At 33.7% G+C, this 24,368-nt stretch overlaps 1 protein-coding gene across 11 annotated transcripts in view; it reads right to left on the bottom strand.

Moving 5' to 3' along the window:
- The window catches only part of LOC133062479 (protocadherin alpha-C2), a 192,358-nt gene that overhangs the window by 54,090 nt on the left and 113,900 nt on the right, over positions 1 to 24,368 (bottom strand). The window contains exon 2 of one of the 11 annotated variants that reach the window (XM_061151516.1): positions 9,613 to 9,692. The exons of 9 other annotated variants lie outside the window; for them this stretch is intronic. In XM_061151516.1, the coding sequence (XP_061007499.1) occupies positions 9,654 to 9,692 (39 nt within the window). In that variant the 3' untranslated portion in view covers positions 9,613 to 9,653. Of the gene's footprint in view, positions 1 to 9,612; positions 9,693 to 11,805; positions 11,849 to 24,368 lie in introns of those variants that run through there. One more of the 11 variants, XM_061151517.1, reaches the window with a different exon arrangement.

The following is a 24,368-nucleotide window of genomic DNA, read 5'->3' as shown; positions in this document are numbered from 1 at the left end:
TTCATTTTTTCTTCCAGTACCATCTTCCCACCTACAATATTGTGCCTAAGTAATTGGGTTTTACAAATGAGCCTCTTTTTTGGCCATACTACATGGTTTGCAGGATCTCATCTACAATATTCTGCCTAAGTAATGGGGTTTTACAAATAAATTGGCTTAGGGATCTTAGTTCCCTGACCAGGGGATAAACCTGGGCCCCCTGAAATGGAAGCACAGCATCCTAACCACTGGACCCCCAGGGAATTCCCAGACTTTTCTAATATCTCATTCATGTATGTGTTGTGATGGATATTGTTACATAAATTCTTCAGCAGTTATGTGTACATTATAAGGTGGGTAAAATATAAATTCTCTAAATTAGCCAAGTTAAGATGTACCATGTATCCTGTGATATGAAAAGATCTTTAAGGTATTTTGATGAGCAATTACTGTTATCTAAAACTTTTATCAAAGTTAGAAACCTCTTAGAGTTACAAGAGACTTATAGATTCTTCATTTTTGTGGTATCCTCAGAACTTTTTACAATGCATCTTTTAGGTAGTAAGATTCTAGGATTAAAGTCTACTAGCAAATATAGACCCAACTCCACTTGAAGGTTTTTAATCACATCATATGCTTAGGTCATGTACCTAGGGAGGGTCCTCTTGTAATAATCCTGCTTAATGTAAAACCAGACTCTTAAGATTCAAGATCTGGCTCTACTGTTTATTACGTGTCCTTGGGAAAGGCTTTTGCATGCTCTCTCTCTTTCTCTCTGTAGATCTCAGCTTAGTGAAATAGGGGAAAACAGTACTTACTACTAACAGTTTCTGCTAGGCATTTATTGAGATAAAGCATGTAAAATTTCCATTGTATGCATTTTCAATGATTATTAGCCAGAAAAAAGAGAGCACAGCATAGGGATAGAAGTCTCATAAAATTATCAAAATAACTTGAGAAAGGAGGGATGAGTGAAAAGAGCAAAACCCCAAGTTTCTACATTCTTTTTTTGCATTCTTGACTGATGGAATTGAGAAGAAAAATCTAGTACTAAGAAGAAAAATCTAGTACTGGTTCTATTTATATAGCATCTCTGATCTAATGGTCTCAAAGATCTTAAAATCACAGGATCCCCACCAGTTTGCCTACCCTCCATGGCCGACAAGGAAGCAGCCTTTGATGACGCAGTAGAAGAATGTGTGATCAACAAAGACTACAATAGCTTGTATTTGTTTTTAAATTTAAATTAATCCTGGATAAGAGTTGCCTTTTTTTTTTAGGGAGTTAGTCTTTGACCACTAGTTTGATACCATCTCAATTTTGGGTGACCTGTTTCACCAGCAGGCCTGTTACTCTCCACAACTAACTGTGTAAGTGCTTATAATGGAATAAATTGCTTTTCTACATAAAAAAAGATCTTAATATCATTTAATTTATACATCTACAACCTGAAGTGGGTTGATGCCTACTTCAGCCTTCCAGCCATGAATAGAAAAATTTGAATACACACATACATACCAAACTTTCCAATTAGTTAACACTTTAACTTGGGACTTTTTCTTTATCTAAATCATTGGGGGATTTTTCAATAAACTCAGTAAACCAAAGACAATAAGGTGGTAACTTTAATGAAGATATAAAACTGAAGCACAGAATGATTTGATAATTTACTAGAAATAAGAGTTGATTTCAAGCAGATCTAGGGGGGGAAAAATCTCACTTTCTCCCTTTCCAATTCAACGTTACATCTATTATAACAGAACTGTCACCCTAAGATATTCAATATCCTTTATAATTAAAATTTCATCATAGCCTGCCATGATTGGTTTTCTGCTATACTCTCAAGCTAGACTAGTATTCCTCTGATCCAATTATCACAAGCTCATTTGAAATCTCAACTGTATATGAAACATTTATTGGTTCATAAATCAATGTATACATAGGATATACTAGACAGATATGCCTCCTAGGATATGTAGATTTAGTGCTCCTTAAGCTAGCAGGAGTTGAAGAATAAAGAGGATTTTCAAATTACAAAAAAGTCCTTCTTTCTAAGTGTCAACAATGATGTGTTAAGAAAGTAGCTGCAACCCTGAAAAAATCAGACCGTGAGTTTCCTGAGTATACATCCCTGGATGAGAAAGTAGCTATAATTCTGAGAACTTGGCAATTTTAGGTTGGGGGTAGGGACAGAAAATTAAATGATGATGGATTATTCCTTATGCTTATTCTCCCCCCAATATATTTTTTAAAAAATCATGGAGAAATTCAATAATGTTACAATACATAGCCAAAATAAATTATCAAATTTAATTCTCATTAAAGAATTTGTATATGCATCAAGGTTACTAGGTTAACATTAAAAAGCAAATGGAATAAACCCTGTAGGCAAGCAGGAGCACTTTATAATCCTCCATCAATCCTCATTCATCATTTATCTTAATGGCAGAAAAGTCTGAATATCCAGATAAAAAATTTCTTTTGTTCCCTGATTTAGATGAGGTTAGTAATTCTTAAACTTTAGCATACATAAGAATTTCTCTTTAAAGTGGTACCAATACTACTAGGGAAAATGTACTTGGAAAGATTTAGGTGATTTGCTAGTTTTTACTAATTAAACATGCTATTCACCACACACATACACTTGGGACCCTAACCCTAGAGTAATATGTGATTGCACTGTATTTCCATTTATTTTATCTCTGTGCTATTTTACTATTAAGGCTCAGAATTTGTAAACAAGAAAATTGCCTACTTTAGAGTGTCAGAATCTTATTTGCAAAAATACTTCAGAGCTGAACAATCTCACTCATTCTTATTAAAAGAAAAATTCTTTTTTCTGATATTAGGAAGCTTTTCATTCATTCAACATTAACTGAAAATTTACTTTGTGACAAGAACTAAACACTAAAGCTCTGATGCCCTTTCCTGGTATCACATATACAATTTTAATTTATTTATTATATTAAAGCTATATTATAATCAACTAAGGAACATCTGGGGATCACTAGCAAGTAAAAGTGTATTTGTTTATCCTGCTGTAAAAAGCTTTATTGTGTATGTATGTGATTTTTCAATAAGAGAATACAGTATGTCCATATATTTTATGTCTTAAAAAGATATAAATTTTGGTTATATTTCCTGCATGAAATATTTTTATTTTTTTCTTGGTCTTCTATTTATTTTCTTTAGGTTCAATAACATTAAAAAATACATGCTGCTCGTATAAAAGTCAATTCATCCAGAGAAGGCAAAAAAAGTGAAAGTCCTTTCAAATCCCATTCTCCTGTACACTACATCATTAATAGATAATTGTATATTCCTCCAGACTTTTACATATACATAAATATGTACATTATATATACTACCCAAATGTAACCACATTCTACATACTACTGTGTTTTTTTTATTTTTACTTAACATTTATGATGTCACTACAGATAACTCTGGGGGGTTTTGTTTGTTTGTTTTGTTTTTTGGCCCTGTGGTGCTACCTGCGAAATCCCAGTTCTCTGACCCGGATTGAACCTGGGTCCTTGGCAGTGAAAGCAGAGTCCCAACCACTGGACAGCCAGGGAATTTCCCAGATAACTCTGTCTTACTCCTGATAATGGCTGTATAATATTCAGCCATTATGAAAATTTCATAATTTATGTTTACTATATGATTGAATATTTAGGTGTATTTCTGAAAGTGTGTGCATGTATGTATGTGCTTATGTGTTTATTCTGAGAGGTGCTTAGTTAAAAGTATGCACATTTAAATTTTAATCAGACATGGCAAAATACTTTCCTAAATTTCTGTGCCAATTTACACTCACAATCAATGGTAAAAGTGCCAATTCACTTACTTCTAATTTGTCTTTAAAATTCTTAGTTCATAATACAGTAAAGAAACACAGAATCATGTTCACAGCAATATTTTGTTTTCCTTAATAAAATGTCTCATAATTATTTCATATTACTCCTATAAATTACACCTAAATTCTCATTGAGAAAGTCAGTTTACTTCTTTGAATTTATTTCACTTAAGCTGACTTGTTTCATCATACTGTTTTTACTTATTTATTTTTATTTTTTGGTCACACTGCATGTGGAATCTTAGTTCCCCAACCAGAACCTGTGCCTTCTGCATTGGCAGTGTGAAGTCTTAACCACTAGACCACAAGGGAAGTCCCCACATCACAGTGTTTTTATGTCATTTTTACCCTATATCCAGTAGGGATAAAAGCTTTTCCTTTAAGAATATACATTCCTTAACCGTATAAATCCTAATTATATTGAGCTGGTTAATAGTGCTTTCAGGTCTACTATACCCTTCTACTTTTCTGTCTGTTCATTCTATTAATTTTTGAGAGCTTGATATTGAAACTCCAACTAAAAATCTTAATTTACCTACTTTAAAAATAATTATAATATATAGTGGAACTATATGTAACTTTGTTCTGTATTTTCAAAGTCTCTTGTAAATGTGTTATCATACTTTCATAATTTAAAAAATAAAGAATTTTTAAGAAAAGAAAATACATTTCTTGATATCTAACTCTCTCAAACATTCAACCCTTTATCCAGAGATAAATAAATTATTAAATTTAATTCCTGGATTAATGTGCTATTTAAGCAAAAGCTTTAAAGAAAAGGTCTGAAGCTGAATCCAGTATACCTAAACTCATAATAGGCCTTCTGAACAAATACATTAGTAACTTTCTGAGGGATCCTGAGAGTAAAGAAGAGCAAGGAGATCTGGTGGGGAGCCAAAATTTGGAGAAAGGGTTTAGCATGGTGTAAGCTTCCTGTTTTTATTGCTTTGCTCCGAGGACAGGCCATGGTTGTGGCACAACATGAAGAAGCTAAAGCTCTGACAGATAGACCTCATTTTCTCAGGCATGAGGAATAATGAGGAGTCAGTAGCAACCACAACAATTAGAGGACAGAAACATCCTTAAGTGGAGAGAGCCAAATAAAGTGAATTCTTCACACATCTCTGTAGACCCCTGAACCACATATAGAAAAACAAGGCTAGAGCTAAAAGAACTAAACTTAAAATTGAACTACTGCCCATCACAAGCCAGAGAAGCTTTGTATTTTCAGTCTAATCATTTACTCTCTCCTAAAACAAAAACATGAACACCCTTCAGAAAAATGTAACACAGTACAGAATCTCCACAACACTTACAATATCCAGGATACAATTCAAAACCACTTAGCATACAAACAACTAGTAAAATGTGATGTGTTTCGATAACCCTATATGCAGAACAGAAAAAGAGACACAGAAATACAGAACAGACTTTTGAACTTTGTGGGAGAATGTGAGGGTGGGATATTTCAAAAGAACAGCATGTATGCTATCTATGGTGAAACAGATCACCAGCCCAGGTGGGATGCACGAGATAAGTGCTCCGGCCTGGTGCACTGGGAAGACCCAGAGGAATCGGGTGGAGAGGGAGGTGGGAGGGGGGATCGGGATTGGGAATACATGTAAATCCATGGCTGATTCATATCAATGTATGACAAAACCCACTGGAAAAAAAAATAATAATAATAAAAATTAAAAAAAAAAAAAAGACCACCAGGAAACCAAACCTGAGATGATGCAGGAGTTGGAATTAGCAGACCATGACTTTAAGGTACCCAATCTAACTATATTTAATAACATGAAGAACACCATGCTGGTAATGAATGAAAATAAAGAAAATCTGAGCATAGAAAATATAAAAAAGAACCAAGTGGAAATACTAGTACTAAAATATCATGTCTGAAATAAAAATTCATTGAGTAGGCTTAATAGAAGAGTGGAGATAATAGAAGCAAAAGTCAGTGAACCTGAAATTAGAGTAAGAGAAATGATCAAAACTGAAGGAGAGAGAGAAAGAATTGAAATCAAATAAACAGAGCCTCACAGACCTACAGGACAATGTAAGAATATTCTAGAATAGAATATAGGATATATAGAGAATATAGGACATATATTCCTATATATGAGGTTATAGAAATATGACTATTAAGGACAAAAGTTAAACCCTACAATGATAAAACCAGAAAATATTCAAAGGTTTCATATATAGGTAAAAGAAATCAGAAAGAGAGAAAACAGAGAATAGAGCCAAATATTTCTTGGCTCTATTAGGAATTAAGGACAAAAATTTTTCCAGATTTGGTGAAAGACAAAAATTTACAGGTTTAGTAAACTCAGGTAATCCCAAACAGGATAAATATGAAGAAAACTACAAGCAAGCACATCATAGTCAAATTTCTGAACCAAAGATAAGTAGAAAACCTTGAAATCAGTACACCTCACCCAAAAAAAGAGTAACAAAAACAACCGTATTATAGAAAGGTAACAATGACTTAAATGACTGTAGACTTCTCATCAGAAAACACAGAGGTTAAGGACTTCCCTGGTGGCACAGTGGGTAAGAATCCACCTGCCAATGCAGGAGACACAGGTTCAATCCCTGATCTAGGAGGATTCCACATGCTGCAGAACAACTAAGCCCGTGGGCCACAACTATCAGTCAGCACTCTAGAGCATGTGCTCTGCAAGAGTAGCTACCACAATGCAAAGCCCTCGCACCGCAATGAAGAGTAGCCCCTGCTCTCCACAACTAGAGAAAGCCCATGCAAAGCAAAGACCCAGCAGAGCCAAAAATAAATACAAGGAAACACAGAGGTTAAAAGACAGTGGAATAAAATCTTTAAAATGCTGAAAGAAAGAAAAAACTATCAATTCACAACTCTTTATCAGTCAAAAATGCAATAGAAATAAATACATTTTCCAATAATGAAAACTAAGAAAAATCACTGCAGCAGATACGCATTGAAAGATGCTAAATAAACTTTTTCAGGCTGAAGTGAAAAGATACGACAGGGAAATTAGACTCTTTGGAAACAAATAACTGCACTAAAAGTGGTAAATGTCTGGATGAATAAAAATGACTTTTTATCTTAACATCTCTAGAGCACACAATGACTAAACAAAAATTATAACTGTATCTTGTGTCTTGGCTTAATATTGTACGAGTTTAATACAAATGAAAACTATAGTATAAGCAATGACATGAGAGAGTCATTGCTTGACATGTCATTGCAATGACATGAGCTGAACAGTTTTATATGGTTATGGGTTACTACATTACTATGTTTTATGAAAGTGGAACACAAGTAACTCTAAGTAGACTGATAAAAGTTAAGATACATACTATAATCCTTAAAGCAACAACTAAAATATGCAAATAGATTTAACTAAAAATAGGTATATCCAAAAATTAAATGGAATTCTAAAGAATATTCAAATAATTCAAAAGAATCAAGCAAGACCAGAAGGACAAACTCAGAGTGGACAATGAAAGACAGTATATTAGAGAACACAAATTCAAACATATCAATAATCACATAAATTAACTTCAATCAAAAGATAACAGTTACCAAGATGGATAAAAGAACAAGACCAAAACATATTCTTTGTACAGTAAGGGCATATTTTAAATGTAAAGAAACAGAGAGTAAATGGATGAAAAGAGATATGCCAAGCACACAGTAAATATGAAACTGGAATGGCCACTTTAATATCAGATAAAATATACTTCAAAAAAAGAGTATAGTTCAGTTCAGTTCAGTCACTCAGTCGTGTCCGACTCTTTGCGACCCCATGACGTCAGGCCTCCCTGTCCATCACCAATTCCCAGAGTTCACTCAAACTCATGTCCATTGAGTTGGTGATGCCATCCAACCATCTCATCCTCTGTCGTCCCCTTCTCCTCTGCCCTCAATCTTTCCCAGCATCAGGGTCTTTTCCAATGAGTCACTCTTCACATCAAGTGGCCAAAGTATAGGAGCCTCAGCTTCAACATCAGTCCTTCCAATGAACACACAGGACTGATCTCCTCTGGGATGGACTGGTTGGATCTCCTTGCAGTACAAGGGACTCTCAAGAGTCTTCTCCAACACCACAGTTCAAAAGCATCAATTCTTCTGCACTCAGCCCTCTTTATAGTCCAACTCTCACATCCATACTTGACTACTGGAAAAACCACAGCCTTGACTAGACAGACCTTTGTTGACAAAGTAATGTCTCTGCTTTTTAAATATGCTGTCTAGGTTGGTCATAACTTTTCTTCCAAGGAGTAAGCGTCTTTTAATTTCATGGCTGCAGTCACCATCTGCAGTGATTTTGAAGCCCAGAAAAATAGTCAGCCACTGTTTCTACTGTTTCCCCATCTATTTCCCATGAAGTGATGGGACTGGATGCCATGATCTTCGTTTTCTGAATGTTGAGCTTTAAGCCAACTTTTCAGTCTCCTCTTTCATCAAGAGGCTTTTTAGTTCTTCTTCACTTTCTGCCATGAGGGTGGTGTCATCTGTATATCTGAGGTTATTGATATTTCTCCCTGCAATCTTGATTCCAGCTTGTGCTTCATCCAGCCCAGTGTTTCTCATGATGTACTCTGCATATAAGTTAAATAAGCAGGGTGACAATATATTGCCTTGATGTACTCCTTTTCCTATTTGGAACCAGTCTGTTGGTTCCATGTCCAGTTCTAACTGTTGCTTCCTACCTGCATACAGGTTTTTCAAGAGGCAGGTCAGGTGGTCTGGTATTCCCATCTCTTGAAGAACTTTCCACAGTTTATTGTGATCCACACAGTCAAAGGCTTTGGTGTAGTCAACAAAGCAGAAATAGATGTTTTTCTGGAGCTCTCTTGCTTTTTGAATGATCCAGTGGATATTGGCAATTTGATCTCTGGTCCCACTGCCATTTCTAAACCCAGCTTGAACATCTGGAAGTTCATCGTTCATGTATTGCTGAAGCCTGGTTTGGAGAATTTTGAGCATTACTTTATCAGCGTGTGAGATGAGTGCAATTGTCAGTAGTTTGAGCATTTTGGGGGATTGCCTTTCTTTGGGATTGGAATAAAAACTGACCTTTTCCAGTCCTGTGGTCACTGCTGAGTTTCCAAATTTGCTAGCAGTGCAGCACTTTCACAGCATCATCTTTTAGGATTTGAAATAGCTCAACTGGAATTCCATCACCTCCATTAGCTTTGTTTGTAGTGATGCTTCCTAAGGGCTACTTGACTTCATATTCCAGGATGTCTGACTCTAGGTGAGTGATCACACCATCGTGATCATCTGGGTCATGAAGATCTTTTTTGTACAGTTCTTCTGTGTATTCTTGCCACCTCTTCTTAATATCTTCTGCTTCTGTTAGGTCCATACCATTTCTGTCCTTTATTGTGCCCATCTTTGCATGGAATGTTCCTTTGGTATCTCTAATTTTCTTAAAGAGATCTCTAGTCTTTCCCATTCTATTGTCTTCCTCTATTTCTTTGCATTGATCACTGAGAAAGGCTTTCTTATCTCTCCTTGCTATTCGTTGGAAGTCTGCATTCAAATGGGTATATCGTTCCTTTTCTCCTTTGCTTTTTGCTTCTCTTCCTTTCACAGCTATTTGTAAGGCCTCCTCAGACAACCATTTTGCCTTTTTGCATTTCTTTTCCTTGGAGATGGTCTTGATCCCTGTCTCCTGTACAATGTCACGAACCTCCGTCCATAGTTCAGGCACTCTGTCTATCAGATCTAGTCCCTTAAATCTATTTCTCACTTCCACTGTATAATCATAAGGGATTTGATTTAGGTCATACCTGAATGGTCTAATGATTTTCCCCACTTTCTTCAATTTAAGTCTGAATTTGGCAATGAGGAGTTCATGATCTGAGCAACAAAGAGATATTTCATAAAAATAGAAGGGTCAGTAAATCAGGAAGATTGTAATAATCATAAATGTGTACATATGCCTAATAGTAGAGCCTCACAATGCATGAAGCAAAAATGGACACAATTAAAGGGAGAACTATAATAATAATAAACACTTTAACACTGCTCTCACAGCAACTGATAGAACTATGCAAAAATATCGGTGAAGACCTAAATAATTACTTATACTTATAAATCACTACACCTGACAACTGCAGAATACACATTCTTTTAAAGTACATTTGGTACATTTACCAAGATAGACTGTATACTGAGACATAAAAAGAAAGTGAAATCACTCAGTCATGTCCAACTCTTTGTGACCACATGGACTGTAGCCCATCAGGCTCCTCCATCCAGGGAATTTTCCAGGGAAGAGTACTGGAAATGGGTTGCCATTTCCTTCTCCATGGGATCTTCCCCACCCAGGGATCGAACCCGGGTCTCCCACATTGCAGTCAAATGCTTTACCATCTGAGCCACCAGGGAATAAAAATAAACCTCAAAAGACTGAAATTGGGCAGAGTATCTTCGTTGAACAAAACAGAATTAAATAGAAATCAAAAGTAATAAGATAGCTAGGAAAACCACAAATATTTGTAAACTTAAAGACACTCCTAAGTAATCAATGGGCAAAAGAATAAATCAGAGGGAAATTGAACATACTTTAAAAAGAGCAAAAATAAAAATATAATATATCGAAATTTGTTGAATGCAAATAAACAGTTTTTAGAGGGGACTTTGTAGCCTTAATTTTTTCTATTAGAAGTTTAAAATTAGATATAGAATATACCTAAAGGATATAGAAAAGGATATAGAAAAATGCACCCAAAAATGTAAAAAGGAGCAAAGTAAACCCAAAGTCAGAGAAGAATGCAAATAATCAAGATGAGGAAATTAATAAAACAGAAAGCAGAAAAATAATAGAAAATGTATGAAAAAAGTCAAAAGCTGGCTCTTTGAAAAGATCAACAAAATTGATAAACTTCAAGCTAGACTGATCAAGAAAAAAATAGAACACAAATCATCAATATCAGGAATAAAAGGAATGCTATCACTATAAACTACACAGACATTAAAAGATGAGAGAACACTATTAATAATTTTGTGCTAACAAACATAACTGGAAGAAACAGACAAATTCTTTGAAAAAGACATCTTAAGACTAACTCAAAATGAAACAAATATATGAATAGTGTTTCCATTTTTAATTTAAAAATCTATCAAAGAAATTGAGTCTTTTTATTGGGTCAGATAATAGCACAGCCTGACAAAGATATCACAACAGAAAGAATAGAAAAGAAAAAAATGAGAAAATCACATAAAGATATCTTGTACAAACACAGGTGTAAAAATTACAAAATATTAGCAAATCTAATCCAACAATATGCTTAAAGACAATAATCATGTCTAAGGTTTATCCCAGGAATGAAAGGTTGTTTCAACATTCAAAAACAATCAGTATAATTTACCATATTCGTAGGTTAGAGACGAAAACTTTATTTTCACTTCAATTGATGTGGAAAAAAATTTTGACAAAATTCAGTAACTATTCATGATAAAATTCTGAACAATCCAGAGAGAGGAATTTCCTCAATTTGATAAAGCATTTATAAAAAATCTATGACTTCCATAATACTTAATGGTGAAATATTGAATACTTATCCCCTAAAGTTGGAAATAAAGCAAGGATGCCTGCTCTTATCACTTCTATTCACTATTGTACTATAGGTTTTAGCCCTTGCTATTAAGTAATAAATAAAAATATTAAATATAATCCTGGAAGAAAGAAGTAAGAGTCTCTATTTCCAGATGATACAATTAGAAAATCCTAAGGAATCTTATACAGCTCATTTCCAAACTTATAAAATTACAATATCAAAACAATTTACTACTGGTAAAAGAAAAAACATACAGATCAAAGGGAGGAAATAGAGTCCAGAATAAGGCCAACATAATATGGTCCATTGATTTTTGATAAACATGACATGTTAATTGAAAAGAGTAGGTCTTTTCAATAAATGGTCTTTGAATGGAAAAAAATAAATCTACATTACCTCATACCATCCACAGAAATTAGCTTGAATGGCTCACAGAACTAAATCTAAAAGCTTCTAGAAGAAAACACAGAGAAAATTCTTTGTCAACTTGGAATAAGCAAAAGTTTTCTAAGGAGAACACAAGAGACATAAATCATAAAACAAAAACTAATTTACCCTCATCAAAATTTAAAACTTTGGTCTTCAAAGGACACTATTAAGAAAATGAATGGGTAAGACACAGAACGGGAGAGAGTATCTGCAATACATATATCTGATATAGGACTTGTATATAGATTTTTACAAATCAGTAATAATGAGGCACACAAACCAATAAAAAACGGGAAAATAATTTTAACATACTCCTTAGGAGAAGACATACGAGTGGATGCACATTTTTAAAAAAGCACAAAATCATTAGGGAAATGCTAATTAAAACCACAATTAAATAACGGTTCACACTCATTAGAATGGTTGTGATAAAGGACCTTTTTTAAAAAGACTGACCAAATGTTTATGAAGATGTGGAGCAACTGGAGCCCCCATATGGTTGCTAGTGAACATGTGAAATGGTGCACACTTTGACAGTGTGTTGGTTTCTTAAAACATACACCTACCATAGAATGTAACCAGTCTACACAGAAGTCTTTTTCTTAACAGCTAAAAATTAGAAAAAACATTCCATTGACAGGTGACTAGGCAATAAAAATGTGATATATCCATACAATGGAATACTACTCAATGATGAAAAGGAATGAACTACTCAAAATACCCAGCAATATGAATGAATCTGAAAATCATTATGCTGAGTTAAAGAAGGTAGATACAAAAACTTCTTATTGAACAATTCCATTTATATATTATTCTGGAAAATGCAACCAATTTATAGTAACTGAAAGCAGATCAGTAGTTCTTTGAGGCCTGAGTTGAAGGGAGAAATAACTGCAAAAGAACCACAGAAAACTTTTGGGAGTGGTGAAAATATTCTATACCTTTAGGTTAGTGGTAATTTCAAGAATGTACACAATCACTAAAATGCACTGAATCATGGAATCTAAAAAATAAACTCGTGACTATAACAAAAAAAACAGGCTCACAGATGTAGAGAACAAATTAGTGGTTAGCAGTGGGGAGAGGGGAGGAGGGAAGGGCAAAGTAGGGACAGGTGATTAACAGGGAGAAATTCCTGTGTATAAAACAAATAAGCTACAAGGATATACAGTACAACACAGGAAATAGAGCCAATATTTTATAATAATTATAAATGAAACAAATCCTTTAAAAATTGTAAATCAGTATGCTGTACACCTGAAAATTATATAATATTGCATATAATAAACCTCAGTTTTTAAAAATAAAACTCACTGGATCAAATACTTTAAATGGATACAGTCTATTAAGATATAGCTTTATCTATACTATACATTATAACTATACATTATAGTTATTAAGATAATTATAATAAGTTGATAAAAAATAAAGCCATGAATATCACTATAAAATTTTAAGGTTCTTAAACAAGTGTGGAAACTGGCCTTGTTTTCATCCTGACCAAATTATCTGGAATACAGGAGTGGGCACTATTCCTTCTCCAGGAGATCTTCCCAACCCAGGGATCGAGCCCAGGTCTCCCGCATTGCAGGCAGATTCTTTACCAACTGAGCTACTAGGGAAGCCTGGAAGTACTTGATAACAACCTTTAAAGAAAAAAAGGAAATTATTCCCTTTCCTTACGGGTTTCCCAGGTGGCACTAGTGGTAAAGAACCCACATATAATTAACTGCTTGTCTAAATTTAGATTAATATCTTGGGGGATCCTGGTGATTTTAGAGTTTTCATGTAATATTTTTAATATTATTTTAGCTGTAAAACAAAATCTATTGATGTTATAAGGAGAAAACAAAATTTTCAAACACAAAAATGTGATTTAAGTTTCTTCTGGTCTTGTATTTCCAAAAATATTATTTCCTCAAATAAGCTGTTAAACCGGAGAACATTCAGCCATCACATAGACCAAAAAAAAAAGCTCTTAAAAAGTAAATTCCATCAAACCACCCTAGGGCACAACCTTCAATAGGACATTTCAAGAGAACTACAGATAAAATATTAACTTGTAAATGAATCACAGAAGGAATAAACAGTGGGTTTCAGAGGAGAGGCAAATTTAAGTGAGGCAGATGGCAGCTGATATGTACGTAAACTATAGATTAAATTTTCACAATTTATTCCTCTGTTCATCTAAATAGGTAGAATAATATCATAGCTATAAATACTAACGTGAACTACTATCAACTCCTCAGTTACTATACAGACTTATGTAAATCTTCTTGCTTGGTGATAAAATCTCATTTATGAACAAAATGTTTGTGAGCCCAAGGGTCATAGATTATGAAAGACACCATAAAAGAGGCAAACGCTAGTGCTATGTCTTCAAAATTATAAGGTTCTTTGCTCTCCACAGAAGTAAAAAGAGTGCCGTGACAATTCAGACCTATTTGATTTTCAGTTGAATGAAAGTTGAAAGGCATTACAAGTCATCAATTGTGATTCAGAATGAATCCAAATGCATGGCTATAATCTTCTGAGATTATAATCATAATCCTTGATGGTAGAGGACAGGTGCTTGGGAGGAACATTTAATCTTACACACATTAATAATTAACAATCTTGCTCAGACTACTATCATTAATCTGAAGAAGATATCCTTTAAAGGTTTTGATGGAGATATAGAATGTGCCCTCCTTTCTAAGAGAAGAAGACAAATGTAAAACCTTTTATCTATTACATGCCATTTTTCAAGTCAAAAGAGCAGGAATGGGAAACTATTAACAGTTATGTTATTTACATCCTGGGTGTCTGTGTTATTTCTAGTTACTGATCTGGGGACTAGACAAAATCTGGCTCAACTAATTAATTAACTTGCAATTATTATCGGACATGACTGAACAGTATTTTCCAAAATAGTCCCAAATGTGGCTATAAATAGGGACAAAAAAATAATATGTCTGAGCAAGAATAAATCATGACCCACAACTATTACAGAAATAGATCCAGCAAAAAGAGCTAAAAGTACTAATTAGTAATTAGACTTTGAGAAGTCAAGGATTATGGTGTAACACCTAAGATAACCACCAAAGTGATAAAAAAAAGAATTTTTGAAGTTTAAAAAACACAAAAAATGTCAACTTTCAAGCTAATAGCAGGATGTCTTCTATGCATTTTCCTAAGGAATTTATCTGAAAATCAAGCAAAGATCAATGTACAAACTTGTTCACGACAGTGACATTTATAATAAACACTAGAATTAAATGTTTAGCATAGGAAAATTATCTGTGACGAACTATCATACAGTCATCTAAAATGTTGACCTCTATAACAAAAAAGAAACAGATTCATAGAGAACAAACTAGTGGTTACCAGCGGGAAGAGAGAAGAGGAGGGAGCAAGATATGGGTAGGGGATTAAGGGCTACAGACTATATAAAACAGATAAGCTACAAGGATACGTTGTACAACACAGAGAATATAGCAAATATTTTATAATAACTATAAATGGAATAAAACATTTAAAAACTGTGAATTACTATGTTATTCATCTGAAACATACATTATTGTATATCAACTATATCTCAATAAAAACTTAATCATTTAAAAATGCCTATACTTCCCTAAATTTTACTATATTCTATAATATATAAATTATTTATATATTATTTCAACTATTTTTAAAAATACACATGGAACATGTTTTTTAAAAAAGAGCTACAATATTGTAAAGTAATTAGCCTCCAACTAATAAAAATAAATGGAAAAAAAAGAGCTGTAAACATATAATTGTGACTGTACTTAGGTTTTGGAATTACAGGTAATTTCTTTTTATAAAACATCTACAATGATCATGTGGTACTATTTAATGGAAAAGTTATTTTTAAACCTTTTTCTCAACCTTATCAGCTACTTATTTCCTCATGATAAAATCTGATATTCTAAACATTGAAGAATCTTACCTGATTCTTATTTTTCTAGCCTCAACTTCTTCTTTGCTTACACATATACAGTATATTCTGACCAAATCAAAGTATTTTCAGTTTCTCTTATGCTTTCTCATTTCTCCAGGGCTTTATGGATTTTGCTCTGCCTGAAATACTCATTCACCAATCTATCTCCTTGCTTCCCACATCATCCATTAATCCTCTACTATAGAGATATCTTACATGGATCTCTCTGCATGTCCCCACCCTCAACCAAACAACATACTAAGTTAGTTGCCTTCCCTCTGCATTCCAGGGTAGCATGTATTTGTTTCATTGTAGCTCTAATCTGTTTCTATTATAATTGATGGCTTACCTGTTTATTGTTGAGCTATCTTTCACTGTTATGGATTATATCTTATCTGTCTCTACATTTTGAGTGTCTCATGCTTTAAAAAGTATGTCAGATGGAGTGACTAGAATAAAGAAATATGGAAACTGTATGTCAAGCAAAGTCACAAATACCACCTTTAATAAAATTTGATTATCTGAATGTTTTTGTTTGCTTTTTATTGAAATATGGTTGATTTACAATGTCACGTTAGTGTCGGTATACAGCACAGTGATTCAGTTACATAGATGTAACGTGTGTGTGTGTGTATTCTTTTTCAGACAATAGGTTATTGTCTGAATGTTTTAAGTGAAAGCATGTGCTCTCTTGGTTCATAGTAGATCTAATGTATGAATTACTTTTTTTCCCCAAATCAGTAATTGCTGGTTCTTTATCACTAGTGCCACCTGGGAAGCCCAAAATAATAATAAAAGATTTAAATTCCCCTATAAAGCATTTCAATACTACTTAGATGCTAATATGCTGGTGATAAAATTGTATACTATGGAATCTTGGGTAATGGAAGCTTAAATTATTCAGAGCAGCCATCTTACTGAAAGCAAGTAAATATTCTAGATAAAATATTAAAACAATTATCTTAAAAGCACTGAAAATCTGATAAGATTGTGAGAACTGCTAAGACAAAGTCTGGAGGAAACTTAAACCCAGAGAGGTAAGCAGAATTTTGAACTTGCTTTTTGTTTTGAAAGCATCTGCCAACATAAACTTGGTTGTAAATCCAGATAATTTGTAGGATAAGGAAGACAGAAATTAAGGACCAGAAAGTACATAAGAAGAGAAATCTTATAGGATCTCCAAACTACAGTCATCTGGAACCCAAGGACCATACCCTCCAGGAGATGGTGTAACAAAACTAAACCTATCCACTGCTGGGAAATTTCATTTCAAGACAACAAAAACAGAAGGAAAACAGGAAAGGAAAAAAAGTCTTATAAAGTTGTGGTTGTATACTGGATATCCTGTAGATTTTCAGCTGGGTATACATAGAGCCTAAGCCTCCAAAGATCGTCAAATCTTGAAATTAAGGTAGCATGCAACTGGTAATATTCAGACACTCGCATGTGTGTGTTCAGTCACTTCAGTAGTGTCCGACTCTCTCTGACCCCATGGACTGTACAGCCTGCCAGGCTCCTCTGTCCATAGGATTCTCCAGGCAAGAATACTGGAGTGGGTTGCCATATCTTCCCCAGAAGATCTTCCTGACCCAGGGATTGAACCAGCATCTCCTGCATTTCCTGCATTGCAGACAGGTTCTTAACTCCTGAGCTACCTGGGAAGCCCCTCAGACACTGGCAGATGTAAATAAAAATCTATCCTGAAGGTACTTTCATACAAGATCTCAGGATATCCTGAGAAATATTATTTTCAGGGTAATGACCATCAGAAGTCGGGGGAAATCTGGAACACATGGAAATATGGAGCTGTGATAAAAAACTAATTGATGCAGCACTCAGCAGAAACATACTTTCAGACTGCAGACTGTATAAATATCAGAGATTTAATATATTTAAAGAAATAAAAGCAAGTTTGAAAATATTTTCAGAGAAGTAAAATAAATTTAAAATAACCCAGAAGATATGAACAATAATATTAGAATTTTTAAATGAAAAACAGAATAACTAAAAAGAAAATTCAAGGGACACTTTCAGTAGAATATTAGGCACAAAGGAAGACAAAATTAGCAAAACTGAAAGAAAAATAATAAGAAATTTCTCAAAAAAGAGCATAACAAGACAACAGTGAAACCCAAAAAGTAGGTGATAAATTTAATGTGCCAAAGTGAAGGAAATGCTTACCTAGAATTCTATACCCAAGGAAAAATATCTATCAAGAATGACATCATAGGCAAACAGAAACTAAAACAGTTCATCACCAATAGAAGTAGAGATAGAGAGTTATTCCATAATGTTAGAAGTTTTCCATTTAACAGGAAAATATTACAAATCTAAATTGGGTTAAGTATCTAAATAAAATAAAAAGCCTCAAAATATATGAAGTAAAAATGTGACAAAAATCCAAGAAGAAATAAAAAATTCATTTACAGTGAGACATTTTAACATAACCTTTTCAGTCACATAAAATAAGCAAATAAAAAGAGTAAAAAAGAATGCAGAATATTTGAACAACACAACTGGCAAAAGACTTAACAAACATATACAGAGTACTTTTACAGGCAATTTCATAATATTACCCCTTTCATAAACACAGACATTCATGAACATTTACAAAAATCAACCATTCACAGCCTGACATACTGTTAGACACAACTGAGCAATTAAGCATGCATACATGAAAACTTGTCATGGATTCATTGATATTTCTTCTTTGGTCCAGATTACACTTAATTTTCTTACATGCACCACATGCTCATGTGTATTTTAAAGATTTTTCATTCTGCAGTTACTGGGTGGTTTTATATGCATACACATACATGCTCATTAACCACCTTATTCAAATTCTCTGTATCCTCATTGGTTTTTTTTTTTTTTTTTTTTTTGTCCCCTTATTCTGTTTCTGAACAAAGTATGTTAAAATTTCCCATTCTGGTTATAGATTTCTCTACTTCTCCTTAAAGTTTAACTGTTTTCGCTTAAGGTACTTAAACGTGATGTTATTAACACATTAAATTTTATGATTGTTTTATCTTCCTAATGGACTAACCATTTTATTATTACATAATGCCCCTATTTATATCTATTAGGCTTCTTGTCTTCAGGTCCACTATAAGTGATACCTGTAAAGTTAGCTCTACAGTTTCCTTTTGATAAGTGTTTACATGGTATGTCTCTTTCCATTCTTTTACTTCCCACTTTTTTTTATCCTTTTTGTAAAAGTGTGTCTCTGATAACTGACATATGGGAGTATAATTTCTAACCAGTATGACCATTTTTGTAATTCGAGTGTTTAGTCTATCTACATTTAATGTAACTAGTGATATACCTGGATTTTAATCTCTACTTGTATTTATCTTGTCTAATTTGCCTTTCCCCTATTTCTAGCCTTCATTTGGACTAATTAAGTATATTTTTATTCAATTTTCTCTCTCCTATTAACTTATTGGCTACTTTTCTTTACTATCTTAAATGGATTTTCTTAGAAAATACAACATTCATCTTGGACTTATTAAAGTCTAATATAATTTTTACTTTCACTACTTTCAGGACAATGTAATGGCCTTAATCCCTTTTAATTCCATTTACCTCTTTCCATATTTTTGTTGTTGTCCTCATATATTTCAGTTCTTCTTACATTTTAAACTCTACTGTGCATTATTATTGTTTTAGTCAGTAAATATTTACTTCCTCTTCTTCCCTCTTTCCCCCCTTCCTTCCTTTCTGTATTTCTGTGCTTCTAATTGGGAAAATTTTCCATTAAGAAATCACTTACTATTTCCCTCAGTGCAGATCTGATTGGGATGCATTTCCTCAACTTCGTTTTGTTTGAAAATATTTTTATTTACTTCTTTTTTTTCTTAAGGATATTTTCGCTGGGTACAAAATTCTAGGTTTTTCAGGTTTTCTTAAATCCCTTGAAGATGTCATTTCATTCCGGCTTTTATTTTTCCCTTGAGACCTCAGTTGTCCATCTTCCTATTGCTCATTTAAAGGTAATGTTTTCTTTTTATTTTCTGGCAGTCAAAGATGACTCACTGAAAAGCCTAATAAAACCCAACACATCTACAGCAAAGCTTATCCAAAAAAAGAGAAATAAAAAATATCACACTAGCAATACAAAAAGAAACATATGGTTCCTACGATTTCAAAATAAGAAAAAGAAATATTATGAAACAACTTTAAGCCCACACTCTATAAATATGTATTTTCACATTTATTTGAATGCACAAAATTATTGAAAAACACAATGAAGCAACTGTTATAACTAGAAACAGAAGATCTATATAGTTTCATATCTATAACAGATTTTTATTTATAATTAAAAACTTCAATGCAGAGAATGCCAGTCCAAAAAGGCTTCATTCTGAATTCTTCCAAATGTTTACAGGAGGGAAAGAAACCACTGATTTACATACACAAACTTTCCAAAGAACTGGAAAAAAGGTAATACTTCTCAATGTACTATATGAGACCAGCATAGTTTTGATACCAAAACCTGTCAAAAACATTATAAGAATGAAAGATTACAAGTCAATTTCTTTCATATATAGATTTTTAAAATTCTAAGCAAAACGTTAAGAAACTAAATCTAGTGATATAAAAAGAATAATACATCACAACAAACCTACATTTATGCTAAGAACGCAAGATTGGTTTGTTACTATTAAATCAATCAATATCTGGAGACAAATAAAAACAGAAACAGTGATCTAAAAATCTATGGGACACAGCAAAAGCAGTTCTAAAAGGGAACTTTACAGAGATACAAGCCTATCTCAGAAAACAAGAAAAATTTCAAATAAACAACCTAACCTTACACTGAAAGGAACTATAAAAGAATAACAAACAAGACCCAAAGTTAGCAGAAGGAAAGAAATCATAGAGATCAGAGAAGAAATAAATAGAATAAAGTCTAAAAAAATAGGAAAGATCAATGAAACTAAGAGCTAGTTCTTTGAAAAGATAAACAAAATTGATAAACCTTTAGCCAGACTCATCAAGAAAAAGAGAGGAGCCAAATAAATAAAATCAGAAATGAAAAAAAGTGACAACTGATATCACAGAAATACAAAGACTCACAAGAGACTACTATGAATAATTATATGCAAATAAAATAGACAATCTAGATGAAATGAATAAAGCAAAAATAAACAAATGGGACAACACCAAACTAAAAACATTTTGCACAGCAAAGGAATCTACTGACAAAATGAAAAAGTCACCTACTGAATGGGAAAAGATATTAATATTTGCAAATGATATATTCAAGAAGTGACTAACATCCAAAATACACAAAGAACACATATAACTCAATATCAAAAAAATGACCTGACTAAAAAATGGGCAGAGGATCTGAATAGGTATTTTTCCAAAGAAGACAAGCAGATGGCCAACAGATACAAGAAAAGATGCTCAAAATCACTAATCACCAGGGAAATGCAAATCAAAACCACAATGAGATATCACCTTGCACTTGTCAGAATGACTATTATCAAAAAGACAGCAAATAAGAAAGAAGTACTCATGAGCATGTGAAGAAAGTGGAACCCTCATGCACTGTTCATAGGAATGTAAATTGATGTAGCCACTATGGAAAACAGTATGATGTTTCCTCAAAAGAGTAAAAATAGAACTACCATATAACCCAGCAATTCCCCTTCTGGATACTTTTCTAAAGAAAATGAAAACACTAATTTGAAAAGATATACAGATCCCCTATGTTCACTGCGGCATTAATCACTATTAATATCCAAGATATGGAAGCAACCTAAGTGTCCACCAATAGATGAATGAATAAAGAAGATGTGATGCGTGTGTGTGCATGCACACACACACACACACACATATATATAATGGAATATTAGTCATATAAAAGAATAAAATTTTGCCATTCATGACAATCTGGATGGATTGTGAGGTTGTTATGCTAAGTGAAATATGTCACACAACAACAAAAATGGCATGATTCCACTTACATTTGAAAAACAAATATAAAAAAAGCAATGAATAAACAAAATAGAATCAAAGTCATAGATATAGAGAAGAAACAAGTGGTTGCCAGAAGGGAGGAGGGTGGGAGATGAGTAAACTAGGTAAGGGAAATTAAGACGTACAAACTTTCAGCTACAGAATAAATAAGTCAAAGGTAAGAAATGTACACTGTGGGAAATACAGTCAATAATGATATAATACCTTTTGTATAGGGACAAATGGTAACTAGATTTATTACGGCAACCATTTCATAACATATAGAAATACCAAGTCACTATGTTGTGCACCAGGAACTAACACAGTGCTGTAGGTTAATTATACTTCAAAAACAAACCCACAGAAAAAGAGATCAGATTTGTGATTACCAGAGGTGGGGGTAGGGAAGAGGGGGAATTGGACAAAGGTGGTTCAAAAATACTTAAACTTAAAAAGCCCTAATTTTGAAAGCAATTTGAAACAAGTGAATCTAACTCTATGTAGTTTGTGGCTTAACTACACAGAGATGAACTATTCCAATATACTTTAAAACATGGTAATTTATACAACGGGCTTCCTTGATGGCTCAATGGTAAAGAACCTGCTTGCCAATGCAGGAGACATGGGTCCAATCCCTAGGTAAGGAGGATCCCCTGGAGAATCCACTCCAGTATTCTTGCCTGGGAAATCTCATGGACGGAGGAGCCTCGCAGGCTACAGTTCACGGGGTCACAAAAGAGTTGGACACAACTTAGCAACTAAACAACGTTTTGTACAAGCCTAATAAAATGCAGCCTACAAATGAAAAGAATGGCAAAAACATTAAACTGTTACTGTAACCACATTGTTGGTGTAGTGCTGGTACTGTTTTCTGAATCTGTTCTTTGAGTAGTGTGTGGTAATAAATTAGTAATTATGTTGATATTAATGAACACTGGGATTTTTATGGTGGGAGAAAGGAGATACAAATGTAAGAGTAATGAAATTAACTAAAAACTTTGTAGTTCTGAACTTGAATTGGAAAGATTAGTATGAACTTGTGATTTTACTTTTTTTCAAATGCATATCCCTTAGTTCCGTGACTGAAAATACCTAGAAACACTGACTCAATCCTGTAGGAATAAACACACCTACCACCCAGATTATATTTCTAAATGACATCTCCCACAAAAAAGAATTGAAGGATCCTTGGGGAATGGTTGATTCCAGGTCCAAGACAGGAAATTTACAAAATGAATCTGGGTATTTATAATACCAGAAAGCAGACAGTCTCTTAAAAATGAATGAAATGAATCCCTCACTGTAAGGAAAATAAATGATAGTATTCATTGCAAATACTAAAATTTAAGATTTTGAGTGACAGTTATAATTTTGGAAAACTTTTGTCTACCATGGTGAGCCTGTAGCTTCCAATGCTAAAAAACCGTCTGATGAGAGCAATGACGGTATTGATAAATATTATTTTTTATTGCATAATAAAATGTGTCCACATCTGGAAGATCTGTATAACTCAGAGAGCAACATTTCCCAAACAACCAATTGTTGTTGTTGTCGTTGTTTAGTCATTAAGTCATGTCTGACTCTTTACGACCCCATGGATTGTAGTCTTCCAGGCTCCTCTGTCCATGGGATTTCCCAGGCAAGAATATAGAAGTGGGTTACCACTGCCTTCCCCAAACAACCAATAAACCTGACTTAAAAAGTATATAGTGGAAGGAAGGGACAAATGGTCTAAGCATTTTAATATTCACCTTGTAGACTGTTCCATATTCGCTTACTACATGAAAAAAAAAAAAACTAGCTCAAATCTAGAGTTTAAATTTTAAAAATGAGATATGAGTACATACCACTATAATGATGAAAATGTAAAAGGCTGGTAAATACTAGTAATACTAATTATTCAAGAATGTGGAGTAACTAAAACTCTCAAGCTGGTGGGAGAATAACTTGGAACAACTAATTTGGGAAACCGTTGGCAGTACCTATTAAAGTTGAGAATACTCATACTACATAAACAAGCAATTTCTACTACTAGATACACTGTTAACGGAAATGCTAATGTGTGCACCAAAAGACATAGGGAAAATGTCCATAGCATAATTGTCTATAATAGCAAAAATAAACTTGAAAAAATGTCCATCAATAGAAAAATGGATAAATAAATTGTGATATATAACACAATAAACAGCAGTTTAATGGATAGATTACTGCTACACACAGCAGGCCAGATGAATGTCACATGTATAATATTGAATTAAATTAGCCAGACACAAAACCATAAGCATACTATATGATCCTATTTTTATGACATTGAAACTCATTATAATAGTGATATTTTCAGATGAGAGTAATGAGGTATTAGTGGTTCAGCCATGTCCAACTCTTTGCAACCCCCATAGACTGTAACCCACCAGGCTCCTCAGTTCATGGAATTCTCCAGGCAAGAATATTGGAGGAGGTAGCCATTCCCTTCTCCCAGGATCTTCCCAACCCAGGGATCAAACCCAGGTCTGCTGCATTGCAGGCGGATTCTTTACTGTCTGAGCCACCAGCGAAGCCCAGTGATAGAGGAGGCTGAGGGGGGCTTGGGGTGCTGGTAATGCTCTTCTACTTCCTTATCCCTGTGGTGAT

The sequence above is a fragment of the Dama dama genome, chromosome 9 (genome assembly GCF_033118175.1).
Source record: "Dama dama isolate Ldn47 chromosome 9, ASM3311817v1, whole genome shotgun sequence".
Classification (NCBI taxonomy): Eukaryota; Metazoa; Chordata; class Mammalia; order Artiodactyla; family Cervidae; genus Dama; species Dama dama.
This window is presented reverse-complemented; position numbering and strand designations above follow the sequence as displayed.